Raw genomic sequence first — 19,638 nt, 5'->3', positions numbered from 1 at the left:
CTGGGAAAGACCAAAATTCTATATTCGAAGTGTGATTTCTAATGAATGCCCATGTTTTTCTCATCATCCTAAAGTCAAAAACTGTAAGTCAAACCAACGTAAATCAGGTTCTATCTGTACTGATAAATGGCTTCAACAAACACACATAAAACAACTCCCAACTCATTCTGCAGAGTTTATTGTAACACTGCACTTTTTGTTAATTTTAACACAATTAGCTTCATTATGATTGGGGATTTCTTTATTACTCTGTCATCCTAAATGATGTTAAACTTGGTTCTAAATCTGAACTTCCAAATATGTGCTATCATCTCTAGCTATAGGAGTTGGAACATTAATAGCCTGCATCTAGCTATATATTTATTTTATAGGTGAGTAATTTTATAGAAAATTATTCAGAGGGTGAAAATGACATTTTAACAAACATATTGGTGCATTAATTCATTCAAGATATAATGAGTGTTTTATATAATGTAGTGCCTTGTGGTACTATGTGGAATATGAAAATGAAAAAATTGTCTGATTTCAAAGAGTTACCAGCAGACTGGTAATAATTATTATATTGCTAAAAAAAAAAAAAGGCAAGTTCAGTAACAGATACAGATAAATCCTATTAAGTTTAAAGTAATATTACTGTCAAACCTCAGAGGGAAGGTGGGGATAAGGGGGAGAGATCAACGAAAGGACTTGTATGCATGCATATAAGCCTAACCAATAGACACAGACAACAGGGGGGTGAGGGCATGAGTGGAGGGGTTGGGGGGATTATGAGGGGATAAGGACACATATGTAATACCTTAATCAATAAAGAAATTAAAAAAATAAAGTAATACTATTTAAAATTTTTCTGGAGTTATCTGGAGAAAGTTCAGAAAGAAGGTATTAATAAAATAAAGTCATTAAAATAGGTAAATTAACGAAACATACTCAGAAATGGTGGCCTCTTTAATCAGGGTAGGAAATCTACAAAGAGCAAAGGAATAGGGAAGAGAAATCTCAAGAAATGTTTGGGTAACAGGAATAAGTTTACTTTTACTGGAATAGGAGTTATGGAGGCTGTGAATGGAAGAGAGGTAGAAAGTTACACTGAAGCCCAGCTGTTGTGGTGCAGTGGTTGAGCATCAACCTATGAACCAGGAGGTCTTAGTTCAATTCCCAGTCAGGGCACATGCCCGGGTTGCAGGCTCAATCCCCACTATGGGGCATGCAGGAGGCAGCCAATCAATGATTCTCTCTCATTATTGATGTTTCTATCTCTCTTTCACTCTCTTCCTCTCTGAAATCAATAAAACTATACTTAAAAAAAAAAAAGAAAGTTACATTGAGTTTTCACAAATTGCTGAACTTGAATAGTAAGCTTATTTGGTAGACAGTGGTAAGCCCGTAAAAGATTTTCAAAGTAGAAAAAATATGTAGTGAGATCTATTCTCTAAGAATATCATTTTGGCAATAGAACCTGGAGGAAAAATGAGCGGTAAGAAACTAGAGGCAAGGAGAGCATGCAGGAGACGTCTGTGGCTGTCCTAGAGAGAGGACGCAGGGGCTGTTGTGTGTACTTGGGCTGTCATTGGCAGAGGTCGCATGCTTTAGAGCCTGCAGGAGAAGAATTAGCCAAACTTTGAATATGTTCTCAAAGATGACCTTTGAGCGATTTAGCAGGGCAGACTTTGGAAACGACTCTGATGTTTTTTAAAAATGGAAAATGCAGGGGAAATAGGGATGAGCATCATTTTGGACAGATTGAGCTTAATATGTCATCTGAATGTGGCAAGCAATCGATTCATAATATTCACCAGGAAATTGGAAGTTGTCCCTGGAGTTATCTGCATATGGTGAGAGAGAGACTAGGGAGGACTGAGCCAATGCAGGGACTCCTTTTTCTATTCCCATTGAAAACACAAAAATATGACAACTTTTAAAACATAGCCATTCTGAGAAAAGTCCCCAGATTTTATCAAAGAAAAGGTGATTAGCATGCCGGTTGATGCCCCTAACACAATGGGTTATCCATCCTAGATACAGTCCCTCGTGGCTTAGAAATAGGATTTTAATGTCTACATGAGAAAAGATAGATGTTCTCTAAAACATGGATTTGTAACTGAGCAATCTTGGAGCCTGAAAACACTTCCTTGCCAATGCAGTCACTGGAACCTATGCCATGTATAGTGTGGGATTGTGGATTTATAACACATGGGTCCTGTAGAAACCAATTGAGAAATTACGATAGGAATTTGTCCAGGGACTGGTAAAGATCTCAGGGCAAGGGCGGGGAAGTCAGGTTTCCTTCTTAGGGACATTTAAATAATACAAGACTCTTGTGGAACTCCAACAGAAACTAAAATCACCATGAGAACACACTAAGTACAAGTTATAAATTTAACCAGGAGCCAATCAAAGATGAGTAAAAATGCTGTGGCATAGTAGTCGGGAGATTCCTGAGATTAGATACTATCATGTCTATTGAATATCACTTTTTATATAAGGGAATCAATCAGGCACTCCTGATAAGGCAGTATTACTAATAGCTGAGTGGTTTTCAACTTTACAGAATAATGGAACTTCAAAAATTATTTTAAAATATTAAAGGTTGGATTCCATTTTCTAAGTATCTGATTTAACTAGTTTGGAGAGTATTCTATCCATCAGGGTTTTGTTTTGTTTTTTAAGCTCCCCAGGTCAGTGGTCGGCAAACTGTGGCTCGCGAGCCACATGCGGCTCTTTGACCCCTTGAGATTTTAGCAAAGGCCAGCTTAGGAGGACCCTAATTAAGTTAATAACAATGTACCTACCTATATAGTTTAAGTTTAAAAAATTTGGCTCTCAAAAGAAATTTCAATCGTTGTACTGTTGATATTTGGCTCTGTTGACTAATGAGTTTGCCAACCACTGCCCCAGGTGATTCTGAACAGCTAAGTTTGAGAACCACTGTCATAGATTATTGGAAAAGAGCGGAGGTCTAGAAACTGCTGTTAGCCACTAGTCCAAGTAGACAAAGCAGCATGTTTTCGCACTCATGATAATGCCTTCCTTTTTGCCAGTGTTTGGCAAGCTTTCTGTAAAGGCCAGAGAGTAATGTTTTAGGATTTGTGTTTCTGATGGTCTCTATTTCAACCACTGAGCTATGCTGTTATAATACGAAAGTATCCATGGATTATAGCTAAACAATGGGCATGATTTAGTCCAATAAAAATTTATTTGCTAAAGAGTGGTGAGGATGACTTGCTTTGTGCCTTAGTTTTCTGACCTCTGTTTTAGAGGGTTAAAGTGCAGTGAATGAACACAGTTGAGAACTAGCACATTCACTTTGGAGAAAGTAGCCCCATGTGTAAATAGGTTAAAGAAGTGACTACTCAACTTACAAAGATGGAGAACATAGAAAGATGAAATACATAGAAAGATGAAATATCATGGAGTGTGAAGACCAGGCAAGCCATTGGCCTGGAAAAGATTAGCAGGAAAACTTGAGTGAATGAAAATGTACTCAGAGAGACTTAGGGCTATGGCATAGAGTGGTAGCTATGGCCAGGTAATAGAAATACAGGAAAGGTTAGTTTCATATTGTTTTGCATTGGCTATTTTTTTTTCTTATTGTGTTTTACACATTTAGAGGAACAGCATATAAATGGATGGCTTGGGTTTTCTATTTAATCACATCTAGATATGTTGGGTTCAGATTCAATGGACTTATATTTCCAACATATTATCTATAATCATTATATCTGAATTGAATAAAACTGCCATGTGACCCAGCCATCCCACTTCTGGGAATATAGCCTATGAATCCCGAAAAACTAATTCAAATGAATACATGCATCTCTATGTTCATTACAACTTTATTTACAGTAGCTAATGTCTGGAAACAGCCCAAGTACCCATCAGTAGATGAGTGGATGAAAAAGCAGTGATACATTTATACAATGTAATACTATGCAGCTGTAAAAAAAAAAGAAGGAAATCTTACATTTTGTGACAGCTTGGATCGACCTGGATATTATTATGCTAAATGAAATAATCCAGTGGTAATAGCCACAGGGAAAGGGAGATGGGCTAAGTGGAGGTGGGCAAAGGGGGAGGAAATGGGGATGGAAAGAGACTTTGCTTGGAGTGATGGGTGCGCAATGCAGTGTGCAGGTGATACACTTTTGAGTTGTACACTTGAAACTTGTATGGTTTTATTAACCAATGTCACCCCAATAAATTCAATGAAAATATTTACTCTTTTCCATCCTTAGATACCTTCTCCAATGTTATGCTTGCAGAAGTACATTTTTCAATTTCACATATCTTGATCAAATGTATAGATTAATCAAACAATAAACTTAGTTTCTAGTAATTAGAAAAGCAGAGAGATGGGCTTCATGTCCAGCATGACTGTCAAATTTTACTTGAATTTGCCCTCTTTCTCCTTCCCTGTCCTCATAACTGCTTAATGTCAAAACACAACTTTATTCACGTTTACATTGAAATTAGGTTACATCTTTAGAATCAATGGATATGGATTGAATTATTTACTATCTTATCTAATAAAACAGTAATATGCAAATTGACCGCACCTCCGCTACACCCATAAGCCACGCCCACCAGCCACGCCCACCAGTCAATCAGAAACAAATATACGTTAAACCAGCAAAGATGGCGGGGGGGAGAGGGGAGCACCCATGCCAGTGAGATCCAAGCCATGATGGTGGACTGGGGCAGGCGGTTAGCGCTGGCAGCCGGCTGACCAGGTCTGCCATCACCAATCGCAGACCGGGGAAGGCGGCGTGGGTTGAAGCCCGCAGCCGGCTGCCCCCGTCCGCCATGACCGATCGCAGACCGGGGCAGGCGGCGTGGGTTGAAGCCCGCAGCCGGCTGCCCCCGTCCGCCATGACCGATCGCGGACCCGGGCAGGCGGCGTGGGTTGAAGCCCGCAGCCGGCTGCCCCAGTCCGCCATGACCGATCACAGACCGGGGCAGCCGCCTGCACAGGTCCGCCATCACCGATCGCGGACCCGGGCAGGCGGCGTGGGTTGAAGCCCGCAGCCGCCTGCCCAGGTCCGCCATGACCGATCGCAGACCGGGGCAGGCTGCGTGGGTTGAAGCCCGCAGCCGCCTGCCCATGTCCGCCATGACCGATCGCAGACCGGGGCAGGCGGCGTGGGTTGAAGCCCGCAGCCGGCTGCCCCGTCCGCCATCACCGATCGCGGACCCGGGCAGGCGGCGTGGGTTGAAGCCCACAGCCGCCTGCCCCGGTCCGCCATGACCGATCGCAGACCCGGGCAGGCGGCGTGGGTTGAAGCCCGCAGCCGGCTGCCCCGGTCCGCCATCACCGATCACAGACGGGGCAGCCGCCTGCACAGGTCCGCCATGACCGATCGCAGACCGGGGCAGGCGGTGTGGGTTGAAGCCCGCAGCCGGCTGCCCAGGTCCGCCATGACCTATCGCGGACTGGGGCAGCCGCCTGCACAGGTCCGCCATGACCGATCGCGGACCCGGGCAGGTGGCGTGGGTTGAAGCCCGCAGCCGGCTGCCCCAGTCCGCCATGACCGATCACAGACCGGGGCAGCCGCCTGCACAGGTCCGCCATGACCGATCGCAGACCGGGGCAGGCGGCGTGGGTTAATGCCTGCAGCAGGCTGCCCCGGTCCCCGATCACGGATCCAGGTGGCGTGGGTTAGCACCCACAGCCATCTGACCAGGTCCCCGATAGCGACTTGGAGTCTAGCATAACGAAAAGAATGTTCAGCAAAAGCAGGAGACAAGGTTTCATAAGTTCTCCCCCAGGTCACCACTGTTCTCTTATACATTTTAATTATCCCAGACTTTGCATGATGGGATTTGAATTATGCCTGATAGAGATTACATGGCATGAATTGTAGGCTCATTCTTTCTTTTTGTGGTTGCCTGACTGAGAAAGGCCTTGGAATGAGAGAAGGCACTTTTATTCTCCTTTTTCATTCTTTAGAGGCTGAGGAATTACAGTTATATGAAGAACTTAGTGAGAGAATGAAAGTCTCATGCTGTATTTTTCTGTAAGTTTTATCATGTGGACTATCAAAAACTTGGTGGGATCCTTTTCAAGAGGTGTTACAAAAATTATGTTGGAATTAACATTCAAGAGTAAAAGGAGAGAAGTGAGTGGTGGGTAAAGGGAAGAACTTTGTCCTAGAAACCAAATAGAAGCCACATAAACCTTCAGATTCTTACTCATTGTGCTTTGGAGATATTAAAGGATAATTTTTTAAAAAGTTAAAATCATGACTTATAATCTGTATAGATAAAAGGCTAAGTGACCGACATTTGTCCATCCGTCTGACCAACTGGTACATATGACGCACTGGAAATATAAAAATAAACTTTGACTCGCACAGGTGCCATACATATAAAGCTCTCGCTGGCGCTAATTTGAATGTTGCATTTGGTGGGAAAGTTCTTTTCAGAGGGGATTTTTGTGTTGCCATGCTATACGATTGGCCATAGTACAAATAAGTTTTAAAGTACTGTAGTGTTTGGGGATGTTTCAGACAGTTGTCTCTTAAAACAAATATGAGATCAGAGGATCCTGCTTATAGTGAATGGTTAGTAAAACTTGGAGATGGCAAACTTGATAGCAATTTTCATTTAGGAATGGATATTATTGAAATTCCCCATGAAATGATTTTTAATGGATCTATTATTTAAGCCATCTTTGGAAATAGAATATCTATAGATAATATTAAAAATATATCTAAACATGCAATTCTTTGTTCAAAAAATGAGCACGTTCAAAAATTAAATGAAGAAATTTTGGATATACTTGATGGAGATTTTCACGCCTATTTGAGTGGTGATTCTATTGACTCAACAGATGATGCTGAAAAGGAAAATTTTCCTATTGAATTTCTTAATAGTATTACTCCTTCTGGAATGCCGTGTCATAAATTAAAATTGAAAGTGGGTGCAATCATCATGCTATTGAGAAATCTTAACAGTAAATGGGGTCTATGTAATGGTACCAAATTTATTATCAAAAGATTGCAACCTAACATTATCAAAGCTGAAATATTAACAGGATCTGCAGAGGGAGAGATTGTTCTGATTCCAAGAATTGATTTGTCCCCATCTGACACTGGCCACCCATTTAAATTAATTCGAAGATATTTTCCTGTTATGCCAGCATTTGTGATGACTATTAATAAATCACAAGGACAAACTCTAGACAGAGTAGGGATATTCCTACCTGAACCCATTTTTGGACATGGTCAGTTATATGTTGCTTTCTCTCTCGCTTTTTTTTAAAGCATTTTTAAAAAATATTTTATTGATTTTTTTAACAGAGAAGAAGGGAGAGGGATAGATAGTTAGGAACATCGATGAGAGAGAAATATCGATCAGCTGCCTCCTGCACACCTCCTACGGGGGATGTGCCCGCAACCAAGGTACATGCCCTTGACCAAAATCGAATCTGGAATCTTTCAGTCCACAGGGCGATGCTCTATCCACTGAGCCAAACAAGTTACGGCTGTTGCTTTCTCTTGAGTTCAAAGAGCATGTTAAGTTAAAGTTAAAGCTGTAAATACTTTATCTCAAGGGAAATTAGTCAAGCACTCTGAAAGTGTTTTTACTCTTAATGTGGTATACAGGAAGATATTAGAATAAGTTTAATCACTTTATCAATCATTATTTGCATCACTGTTGTTTTTATATTACGAGTTTGTTATTGTTATATCAGTTTGTTATTGTTTACTTATTAATAAATTTATGTATTATTTTCATATACATTGTACTCATTTCCTTTTATCTCTCACACTTTTATTATAGAGAAAGGGCAAATAGCAATATTAAAATATTTCATCTAATTAATTCCCTTTCAATGTGCACGAATTTCGTGCACCGGGCTACTAGTATATTATATTTTCTTTTTTTAATTATATATTTTATTGATTTTTTACAGAGAGGAAGGGAGAAGAATAGAGTTAGAAACATCTATGAGAGAGAGACATCGATTAGCTGCCTCCTGCATATCCCCTACTGGGGATGTGCCCGAAACCAAGGTATATGTCCTTGACCGGAATCGAACATGGGACCCTTCAGTCCGCAGGCCAACACTCTATCCACTGAGCCAAACTGGTTAGGGCTATATATTACATTACTCCAAAACCTGTAATGGAATCCATAGTATATCTTCCAGTCAACAGCATTTTAGAATCAAGGAAATATGGTATTCTCTTCTGTTTTTGCCTCCACCTTTCTTCTGGTAACCACTTCTAGCATTCCCAAGGAGTTACATTTCCGGAAAACAAATCTGATCTTGTCAATATCTTACCTAATAATTTTGAGTGCCCCAAAGTAAGTTTGAATGATCTCAAAGTTTAGACTCCTTGGCATGGCATTCAAGGCTCTTGCTATCTAAATCCTCTCATATTCTGGTTTGAAGAACTAGATCTACAGCCTCATTTCCCACCACCCACCCCTTCCTCCTGGGAATTGCTTCATTCCTGACAATCAGATGCATGATGCATGATTTTAATACAAGTGTTGTAAAGTCTCTGAGAAAAGTTGAATAAAATGGGGTTGGTGTTGAGCTGACAATAGCGAAAGCAGACTTTTTCTAAAGCTTAATACTTTAAGATGAAAATGTATCATTGCCCTTGCAGGAAAAGCTTGGCTTTTTTAATATTAAATTGTTGAAGACGCTTATGGAATATCCTTATTTGGAGCCTTTTAAAAGCAGACTAGATGCTTTTCTGTTTGGGATGATTTAGGTACAGCCATGAGAGATAAGATGAACTTTGAGGTTGTGGTCAGTTCTAAGAGTTTTGGGGGTGATTAATGACTCTCTAAATGAGGCCAAGACATCCAGATGGGAGTGAAGAGCAAAGTTCAGATAGTCATCTACATGATCTTTCTCTATGGTTCCAAAAACCTGGATAGTTAACAGTTGAATGTATGTACTTATTTAAATCAAACTATATTTCACTGGTATTTTCCGCTTTGAATGTTCACATGTTGCTATAGTAGAAACAATCCCATAAGATAAGCACCTGTATCTTATTCCCATCTGCCATCAAATAACATATATCAAATTGTAATTATTAGGAAGATGAACATGTGAGTTAAATTGAAAGTGTTCCAAAATTGTTTTTGTTTGGTCTGAGCATAAAACAATACTGAAGGATGTAAAGTAAAATTTCTTAATGATTTTTGGGGGGCTATTGCTTTATTTTTATAAAATGGAAAATAGGAAGCGGCTTATCCACTATATTCATATTTATATGGTTCTGTACTTTAAATCTAGGTATGTGTCTTGTGCCCTGGGCTGTCCATATGAAGGAAGCATCACACCGCAAAAAGTGACAGAAGTAAGATATGCCTTTGGTTTTCTGGTTCATGGCAAAACGATATATGTTATTTTTAAAAGGAGTCTATTTCCATCACTGTTTAGTGCATCTGCACAACAGAGACTAAAGGGAACCATGGAGTGGGAGTCATGTGATTGCTTAACTAACAGTTTCATTTTAACACTGAGGACCTATATATTGCCTATAACTGTTCAGAGTTAAGTAACATTTGAGTTTCATCTTTTGGGTGCTCCAAGGTGGAGGGAATGAAAGTGTCTGCTTTGCTTTTCGGTGGGCAGACCGCAGTGAGTGCCCTTCCTATCAGCATGTCTGTGCGTTTGTGCACACTTCAACTTTGCCTTGGTTGCTCCAGTAGCATTCCTTTGTTCTTCTCCTGCGTACTTTCGGCACATGTATGGAGTATACACTGCATCCGGACTTGGTTCCTTTGGGATCCTATAGCTCTTACTGCTGAGATTCAAGATGCTATTCCAGAACAGTTTACAGGAATAGATTAGTCAGTTAGGAGCTCTTATGAAAGTTCAATTTTCACTCAGAGATTATATTAGACTATCTCAGAGACTTATTCGTATATGAAGTATATTAATGTGCACCTGTTGTTAGGGTTGTTAATGTTCATAAATTTGTTGATGTGGTACTAAAACAGTGAAGATGGTACAGTTAGAGATCAAAATTTAGGCTGGGTAAATTTTCAGTTTGGCTAAAGCCAGTCCTATTTTTGTGTATTTGAACTTGTGAAATTCAGTGCAGATTTTTCAAATGAGGGGTAGCCCATGGTCCATTATTTAAGCAAGACCTTTGCACACAGAGGCAAATATACCATAAGATAATGAAGCATATATGTGGTAGTCCTTCACTTGCATGGGATCCTTCCAAGACTCTGTTAATAATTTGAATTCACAATTATGTATTTTTGTCTTAAAGAACACTTCCAAAATAGTGTAAATTCAGACTCCACAAAATCTGGCCCAACTCTGCCTATACACCGTACCCCTTGCTCTTCTGCCTCTGCCGTCTCTAGATGGACCACACATAACCTCGGGTTCTCCATTCCTGCGCCAGAATGCCTGAGCAGTTGCTGAAAAGAATTATGTGACAGGCAGATTAGAAACTTTACACATTCATCACCAGCAACCTTTAATAGCCTTCTGTGTTATTCTAATATATTCTGTAGCCAACTCACTCTCTTACTTTCTGAAGTGACTGATGCAAATTGTTTTCCCTCTCTCATCCTTCAAGTCTCTAGTTCTTCCCCTCACTCAGTCCCTGTATATTCGACTGTTTAGATTCCATCCCGTTTGCACTTGAACATGTTCAAGCCTCTTCCATCTGAAAACATTCTCCCTTAATTCGGCATCCTCACCTAGTTATTGACTCTCTCCATCCTTCCATATCGAAGTTTCTTCAAAAGACTGTCTCCAGTAGCGGTGTCCATTTCCTCTTACGCCACCAACTCTTCATTATTCCCGAGTTGACTTCTAGACCATCCATCACTCCACTGAAATCCCTCTTTATAAGATCACTACTTAGCACTTGGACTAAGAAATGCAAGACTCGGTTTAGTCCTCATCTTAACTTACCAGCAGAATTTGGGACCAGTGGCCATTTCCTCCTTCCTGCACCCCTTATATCCCTTGTATTCCCTTGACACCACACTTTATGATTTTCCTCCCATTGGTTAGGTTTCTCCTTTGAAGCTTCATTCTCCTTTCCCTGGCCATTAAGAAATTCCAGCATTTAACAAGCAGTAGAGGAGAATGAGCATTATGATTTTTTAAGATCTAAGTTTTCATCCAATAATAGTCTTCTGAGTACCCTTCATCCTATTTTTGATACTGTTTTTGATATTGCCTTTCTGAAAATCAAATCTGATTATATCACTACTACCCAAAATTCTGCCATGGCTTTCTAGTGCTCTTATGACAGAATCCTCAACCAAATTCTAAACTTGGTGGATTTGCAAGGCCCTGTAGGATCTACCCCATGCCTACCTCTCCAGCTTTGAGTAGCTTCATTCCCTTTTGGTTGTTGTTTTCTCTGAACCCTGTCCTTTGCATTTCACTTTTCTCTTGCCTGGAATGCTCTTTGCATTTTATATGTCAGCTTCCCACAACACACTTGCTTCTGCATTTGATATTCGACCTGGAGCCTTCTTTTCATACTCTTCCTTCTCAACTTCGTCAACAAGTTAATGCTTACTTTATCTTAAGCTGTCACTTGGGTCCTTGCTGCTTGACAGATATAGCTCAATTTCTTTTGCCACATGCTCTTAGAATCCTGTTGTGTTTTTTTGTTGTTGTTTAAAAATTATTATTTTAGCTGTAATTACACATTTCCAAATGGAATTGATTAAGGTCTGTCCTCACTTGACTCCAGGCTCTATACCAGCATAAGCCATCTCAATTTTTGCCTCCCTATTATATCCCAGCACCTAGCACAGTGCCTAGCAAGCAATGGCACTGAAGAAATCCTATATAATAAAAGGCTAATATGCAAATCGACCAAATGGCCATTTGGAACGACCAGTCGCTATGACGTGCACTGACCACCAAGGGGCAGACACTCAATGCAGGAGCTGCCCCCTGGTGGTCAGTGTGCTCCCACAGGGGAAGCACCACTCAGCCAGAAGCCCTGAGTCAGGCTCATGGCTGGCGAGTGCCGTGGCAGTGGAGGGAGCCTCTCCCACATCTGCGGCAGTGCTAAGGATATCCGACTGACGGCTTAGGCCCGCTCTCCCCAGGAAGCAGGCCTAAGCCATCAGTCGGACATCCCCCAAGGTCTGCCGGACTGCAAGAGGGTGCAGGCCGGGCTGAGGGACCCCCACCCCGAGTGCACGAATTTCGTGCACCGGTCCTCTAGTACAAAATAAATGAGTGACCATTTGCCAGATTGTGTACAAAGTTATTTATATATTTTCCCATTTCACTTTCACAGCCAAATATGTCATTATTGACATCATCTTTGTTATTGTAATTCTTAAAAATTAAAAAAAAAAAGGATTAGAAAAGATGCGAAATAAGGGTATTTCGTTTTCTCTATTTTACAGACTGGGAACCAAAGTTTATAAAGTTTAATTTTCTGCCCAATATCACCTGAATAACATAGATGACAGCTGAGATTTAGATCCAGGCCTGTCTTATTCCAAAACCCATGTCTTTGTTAACATTCCATGCTGCCTTCATGTCAATTCTTATTGCCCTTCAAAGTAAAGTTAGTCATTCGGTTTGAAGGGAACTTGCAATAGATCTCTTTATAATATCACTTCTTAGCACTTGAGTCAAGAAATGCAAGATCATAATATATGTGCATCCATTTATGAGACAGAAAAATTAAGCCAGAAATATTTTGGTCCTCTACCAATTATAAAGCTACTGAGTGACAGAACTGAAACTAGTATTGATATTTCTTGACCCCTCATCTAACTCCTTAAGAAATGCTACTTCCAAAGTAAATATGTAATGCTTCCCTTTGATTAAAGAAAGAGTTGAGAAAAGTAAGCCTGCCATAGTTGAAATTGTAGTTTATAATTCCTAATGGAACATGTGAATAGGTAGATAGTTATGACTAAGACAAACTTGAATATTATAATATAATTGCATTAATGCCATTCAGAGCTTTATATAATGCTTAGAATTTAATGAACAAGGAAATGAATCAGAAAACTAAAATGTTTCCCATGGATACATCACAATCTTAGTTGTGATGTTTACCTCCAGATGTTTGCTGAGGAACAACAGGGTTTGGGTCTGTTCATTTCCATTGTTTTACAAGCTCTTCAACTGTCCCCATAGGTATCGAAGAGGTTGTATGGCATGGGCTGTTATGAGATCTCTCTGGGAGACACAATTGGAGTGGGAACTCCAGGAAGCATGAGGAGAATGTTGGAAAGTGTCATAAAGGAAATCCCACCCACTGCTCTTGCTGTTCACTGTCATGACACATATGGACAAGCCTTAGCCAATATCCTCACGGCCCTCCAGGTATTTTGTGTTACTTGTGTGCATGTAAGGTGTGTATCCTTACTTGTAATATAAACATGCTAAGAGCTTCAGTAAGATAACATTCTTAAATGTCTGTGGATATATATTTAAACAGTACATGACAAGCACTCAACAGGTATGTCAATTGCACATGATTTTTTTTTAGAGCAATGATATCTCTTATTTACTGTTAATTTGATTTGATAAAATTCCTGAATTTATTCTTCTTAAGGTATTAATCCTCTTAAAGCTGCATCTGCTTTTTTCAACTCCCATGTGTTTCCAGACATAAAGTTTAATAGGCTGAAATATGATAGCGTTTTGAGGAGTGCAAAGCACAAAGATAGTAGAGTGTACTGTTGTAATCATGTAACTCATGTTCTTTTTGATAATTTGGTGCTCTATGATGAGAAGATGTGGTGCTGAAATGTAGAATATTTTGTTTAAGGTGTTTTCCTGATGTTGGCAAGCATACTTTTGAAAGAACCTCTGGTTTTTGTCAAGTATATTCTGTTAGATGATTAAAATGAAGAGATCTAGAAAGTTGGAGGATTAAAAAGTATTTATTAAATTCTAATAAAAACTCAGTTATTTTGAATACATTTACAAGAATAGATTTAAATAGCATTTTAAGGGTATTGTTTCAAAACAGTGTTAGTTTCTTAAACTCAGCTAAAAATAGATTCATTTGAAGTTCTTAGAACACAAGATTTTGACGACTAAAGATAAGACTCTATGAAAGTTCTTTGTTGGAGCTGAAAATCAGTAAGTAAAGCTTAATGTCACAGTCCTAAAGGGTACAGTCACTTGGCAGAAGTTAAAAAACCATGTGAAGATCAAGCCGCACAAGGGCTTATTTTGACTTTGTAGCATATGTGCACAAATCCTTATTTACCCTCTGGAAGCAGGCAAGGAACATTGTATTGAATTAGGAGAGAAAATCATAATCCCATGGAATTTGGGGCGTGGGAATTTTTGCAGTTTTCCTTCTCTAGGTATTTTAGTTTCTAAAACAATAGAGAACTAGGCATCACTTCAGGATTTTGTGATCAGCTGCAACTGTAACTTATTAAGTGTTCCTGACCAGCAAGTTCTTCAGAGGTGTGTCTCAGCCTGTCTCTGTCCGCCTGCCTCTCTATCTCTGTCTCTCTTTCTTTCTCTCTCTCTCATTTCTCTATATGAATATGTGCTCTATGTGGCAACACACTGAGTAATAGTTTATTCCTGTATTATTACATAATGAATGATAGTTTAGTGCTTTGGGATACAGGCAAGGTTACCGTGCAAAAATCTGGGAACCCAAACTTTTGCTTCTGGGCAGTCTGCCTCTTGAAAATGACCAAGTGCAAAGTATTGCCGATGCTACCTTGTGACGTTAAGAGCTCGGGAAGGCCCGTCTGAGGGAGTAATGTTTAAAATCAAAGCTAAAGAATGAAAAGGAACTAACCCCCAGAAGGTATGTGTTTGTGTGTGTGTGTGTGTGTGTGTGTGTGCACGTGCATGCACGCATACATGTGCCCCAGTCTATGAAAAGAATGCTTCAAACAGATGAAACACCGGCAAAAGGACTTGGGAGAGGGGAGAATCTTGTCCGAGGAATGGAAAGAAGACAGATATTCATAGGAGAAGCTAACCTGTAATAGCATTTGCTGAATTAGTTGAATTACACAGTTTCTGTTTATAGAGAGATGAGGACTGAAATCCTGGGGCATTTTCCCATCCTGTAACGGCTGCACAGCAGGGCATGACACAACCCAGGGTCCAAGCAAGATGAGGAATATGGGTGAGAACCTGTATGAGGCCGAGATCCCCAAGATACCACACCTCAGTCAAAGGGTAAACCAGCAACAATTCCATCTCTCAAACGGAGAAGGCAAGCACATTCATTCTCATGGCCTTGGCTTGAGTGGAGGAGAAATACAAACTCTCCCTCTGTCCTTCGTATTCCTTGACCCCCCTCCTGTGGGTTTAGAGTTCAGATTAACATTGCCTGCAGAATTTGAAAGATCCAAGAAGGCAAATTACTTTGAAATGGCTGGAGGTTAGTAGCACCTTCAGGTATGAAGAACCTTTTTGGAAAGAATGCATCTTCAATTCAAGCCCAACTGGTGTGTGTGTGAGTACATGTGCATGTGCACATGCATGTGTGTAGGGGTGGATACTCTTCAGCAGCTCCTGTGGTGGTTAGTAGGAAGTGTAACTATAAGCGTCTGTAAGTATTTTCTGTTCTTTTGCTATGTGCCAGGCTCTCTGAATATATGGAGGGTGGGAGGGAGGCCAGTTTGCTGGTACATTGCCCAGAGCTTGGGTTCTAGTCACAGTGTAAATAGGTAAAGAGGGTGACAGTGGCTTGTGTAATAAGCAACATGACATTAAGCCGGAGAGGCTAGTATAAGTGAACAATTGAGGAAATGTCAAAGAGTACAGATCTGATGAGGAAGCTAAAATTTAGAGTTGTAGAGGTTGTTTTCGTTTGTTTTGTCTTTTCTGCCATTCACTTCCACATAATTTCATAAACCAGTGACAACATAAGAAAGAAATATACACACACTGCTGCTCTCTTTGAAACTGTGTGTAGCTCAGACAGTCTTTAAATATTTGGGAACTTTTATGTTGTTAAAGATGGCCAAATGTGGTCCAGAAATGTCATTGTAAGCACACGGTATCCTGTCCCAGGCACCACTGAGGAAGGCAGGGTCCTTTGCTCATCTCCTAACTGCTCCCCCACCCCAAATAACAGCAACAACAGCAGCAAAATAACCACGTTTACTTCTAGTGGGGGAGGAAGAAATGCCGTGGGATTAGCTGTCAGCGTTTAAATAGAAAGGAAATCAGAGACAGTTTCACTTCATTATGAGCAGGGCCAACTCTGGCTTCAGGAAGCAGTGGCCATACTTCATTTTGTAAAATGGAATCTTTGAAGTGGCTTCTAGTAAAACGGGTGTAGGATGTGGAGTGGATATCATTTGCTTTAATTTAGGGGCTGAGAAACAGTTTACAGTGCTCCAAACTGGATGTTAATATTAAGGCAAGCAGACATGTAATAAGTGGAAACTTGGCCACATGGTAGGAAACAAAAGGGAGTTATAAATAGAACATCCCCCCCTCAGTCTGGGAAGCACATACTGACCGTGGAGTAGAGGGCAGTAGAGGAATTTTTCTTGGGTTTACAGGTTATTGTATTTTTAATGGCATATACATATGATATAGGACTGTATGTAGATGGTTATATGGAATTCAAGAATTCATAATTACCAGATTCGTTTAATATAGAGAAATAATTCTGAGACTGTAGATTTCAGTGTGGGATACTTATAACCACTCAAAACCAAAAGAGCAAGAAAATGAGGTGAGAAGAGGCACAGCATGTTAGGAATAGAAGAAATGTATTTGGCCCAGTATACTTGTCTTAATTTTTTATGTAAAAACTGAGCTTCATCCTTCTATGTGCTCCCAGTACCTAAGTAAAACACCAGTGAACAAATTGTTTAATCTACTTACCCACCAAACAGTTACACAGTCTCTATTTTCCTCCACTCAGATGATTCTAGTCTTCACAGTTGGATAAAAACAGAACAAAACAAATCAGATCCCACAGCACGAATAACAGTACCATGTTAATGGGTAGCACAGAGACAAAGCAGCTTAGGAAATATTTAACTTTCTCCTGAAGAGACATTATGCGCCTTTTTTTCTCTTAAACTTAATAGACTTTTAGCTTAATGTGCTCTTTCCTCATAATGTTTTCCGTATGTTTATTATTGTCCTTTAGGAAAACAAAATTATTTACCTAATTTTTACATCAAAGCATTCATTTTTTTATATGGACTTTTACTAAATAAACCATGTTCAAATGCTACCAAACAGCACATACTTTCTCATGTAATTTGTTTTTGAGGTTCTTGAGGAGAATTTTTAAAAATTCCAGTCGCAAGCCAAATGAGTCTGTGTCTCAGCTCTGTGTCCGTAGAATGCACACTGCTGAGACAAGATGCAGAGTTTCTAGAACAATTGCTTCTGTAATAATGTATTTGTTTAATACTATTATTACAGTCATTGCAGTTAAAAACTAATAACAGTAATAATAACTTGATTACACAATGTATTTGTGATAAGAGCCAGTAAACATAAAGCATTATGTTACAAATGGGTTCTGTAAATACAAGGTGGGGCAAAAGTAGGTTTACAGTTGTTTGTACAGAAAATAATACAATAATTAATAATCATACAAGAATAAACTGTGTCTCCCATAGCCACAACTTTTGTTCCACCCTGTATATGCATTAGGTATTATTCATTTCTTTTACCTCTCTTAAAATACTAAATAGAAATTGATGAATAAGAAAGAAAAGAAAAAATTGGAAATTGGAAGTTTCTAAAAAGATTTTTTTTTTAAAAAAAAGCATCATTGCCCTGGCCAGTGTTGCTCAGTGGTTAGATTGTAGGCCTTTGTATAGAAAGGTCTCAGGTTCAATTCCTGGTCAAGGGCAAGTACTTAGGTTGCAGATTTGATCCCTGGCCCTGTCAGGGCTCCTGTGGGAGGCAGCCAATCGATGTGTCTCTCTCACATTGATATTTCACTCTCTCTTTCTCTCTCCCCCTCTCTCTCCCTGCCTTCCACTCTCCCTAAAAATGAATAGAAAAAATATCCTCGGATGAGAATTAACAGAAAAGTGCATCATTAATTCATTCAAGAGACATTTATTTTATCAGACAGTCCTGGATGTTAGATTTAGATATTAAAGTTTTTAGATGATATTGCTGTGAGGAAACTGTTTAAGTTAAACTCACTATTGTCGAAAGCTCTTTGATTTTGAGGATTTTTTGCTATACAGTAAACTTTCTCCAGCATGGTATTCTTTTCAAAAATATTCTCATAGGAAGATTGGATGAAGTATGTTATCATAAAAAAAGAGAAGAAAATAAATCCAGCAAAATTTCAACACTGTCCAGTTTTCCCGTGTTCCTGATCTATAAAAATCAATGACAAAAGACGAACAAAGTAACTTTAAATTTTTTCCACATAGTTGAATTGCTTATATCAATCATGAAAAATGAGTAAACATTTGATTAATTTTGTTTATCTTCAACATCTTTTTATTAATATAAACTTCTCTCTGATTTTGGTAATAGGTGATCTATCAGTTTTTGTCTTTAGGGATAATGCAATTTTTATCTGTCTCTATATATCCATAGGTATTTAAAGAGTTTTGGAAAAGGCTGCTTCTGAGCTAGATGGCATTTTAAACTGGCATTCAATTAATCAACATTATAACACATGTGGAATTCTACTATAATGTGCTAAAAATGAGTGTTTAGTTTTTATGTAATGGATTATGTTTAGATCATAAGCTTGAAGCTCACCCTGAGAGAAAACACCTCCAAACCTGCTCTGACTTTCCCATGCTGATCAAATAGGCAAATATTATACATATTATTAGGGTTTTTTCTCGACTTAAAATTCTAATAGGCAGAAAAGCAATGAGAGAGAACACTGACTTCATTAGCAGAGGTTTTGTTCTGTTTCTTTTTAATTGTGGTTTAACTTTTTAAATCATTGCTTCCCCACCTATATCATCTCTTTTAATTTACAGTTGATTGATACTCTGGGATAAGGAGGTATGCATAGGGAATAATATTTATACTTTGTGATATCCATTACCGCACTTCACAGCTCATAAGATCCAGGAAAATCCCTAACACAGATATTGAGAATATCTTTCCTGGGACCCAGAAATTGAGTACACCAGAAGGTGAGCCCTAAAGAGCAGTGTGCACAGAGAGGCAGAGGCAAGGACCATGCCGCTGAGGCTGAGGGAGAACAGACAGAGGAGACCTGAGCTGCATGATTACTTTTTACTCCCCACAAGGCTACGTGCTGTGCTTTTTGCTACATTTTCTTGAAATTCCCAGGTCCTTCCAGTGGGTACGTTTTTTTATTCCCCACTTAACACTTGCAAGCAACATAATGATAAGACACTGACTTTTCCATTATCTATAAAATATAATATTTGGAAAGTCATATTTTTCTAGATTTCCTTTTCCTCATATGCAAAAGAATTCTGTTACACTAGAAAATAAATTAGCATACATATTCAGATCTCTCTTATGAAATTATCATCAATTCAAAGCCTAAAGCCAGTAAAAGCAAGGAAATAAAATAGAAAAATAAATGAGATATAGAACAGAAAGCAATAGAAAAAATTAATGAAACAAACAGGTGATTCTTTAAAGCAATAAAGTTGGCAAAGCAGATAAATAAAGTATCATTACTCTTCTTAGAAATTTTGACTTTATTAGGGTGACCATATTATCCAGAAATTACTGTATATTAATGG

The 19,638-nt window shown here is 39.2% G+C and overlaps 1 protein-coding gene across 1 annotated transcript in view; it reads left to right on the top strand.

Moving 5' to 3' along the window:
- The window catches only part of HMGCLL1 (3-hydroxymethyl-3-methylglutaryl-CoA lyase like 1), a 185,731-nt gene that overhangs the window by 91,196 nt on the left and 74,897 nt on the right, over window positions 1-19,638 (top strand). Inside the window, exons 6-7 of the mRNA XM_008153316.3 lie at window positions 9,257-9,320; window positions 13,112-13,300. Coding sequence (XP_008151538.1) covers window positions 9,257-9,320; window positions 13,112-13,300 — 253 coding nt within the window. The remainder of the gene's footprint in view (window positions 1-9,256; window positions 9,321-13,111; window positions 13,301-19,638) is intronic.

The sequence above is a fragment of the Eptesicus fuscus genome, chromosome 10 (assembly GCF_027574615.1).
Source record: "Eptesicus fuscus isolate TK198812 chromosome 10, DD_ASM_mEF_20220401, whole genome shotgun sequence".
Classification (NCBI taxonomy): domain Eukaryota; kingdom Metazoa; phylum Chordata; class Mammalia; order Chiroptera; family Vespertilionidae; genus Eptesicus; species Eptesicus fuscus.
Note: the sequence above shows the minus strand (reverse complement) of the source record. Positions and strands in the feature narration are given on the sequence as shown.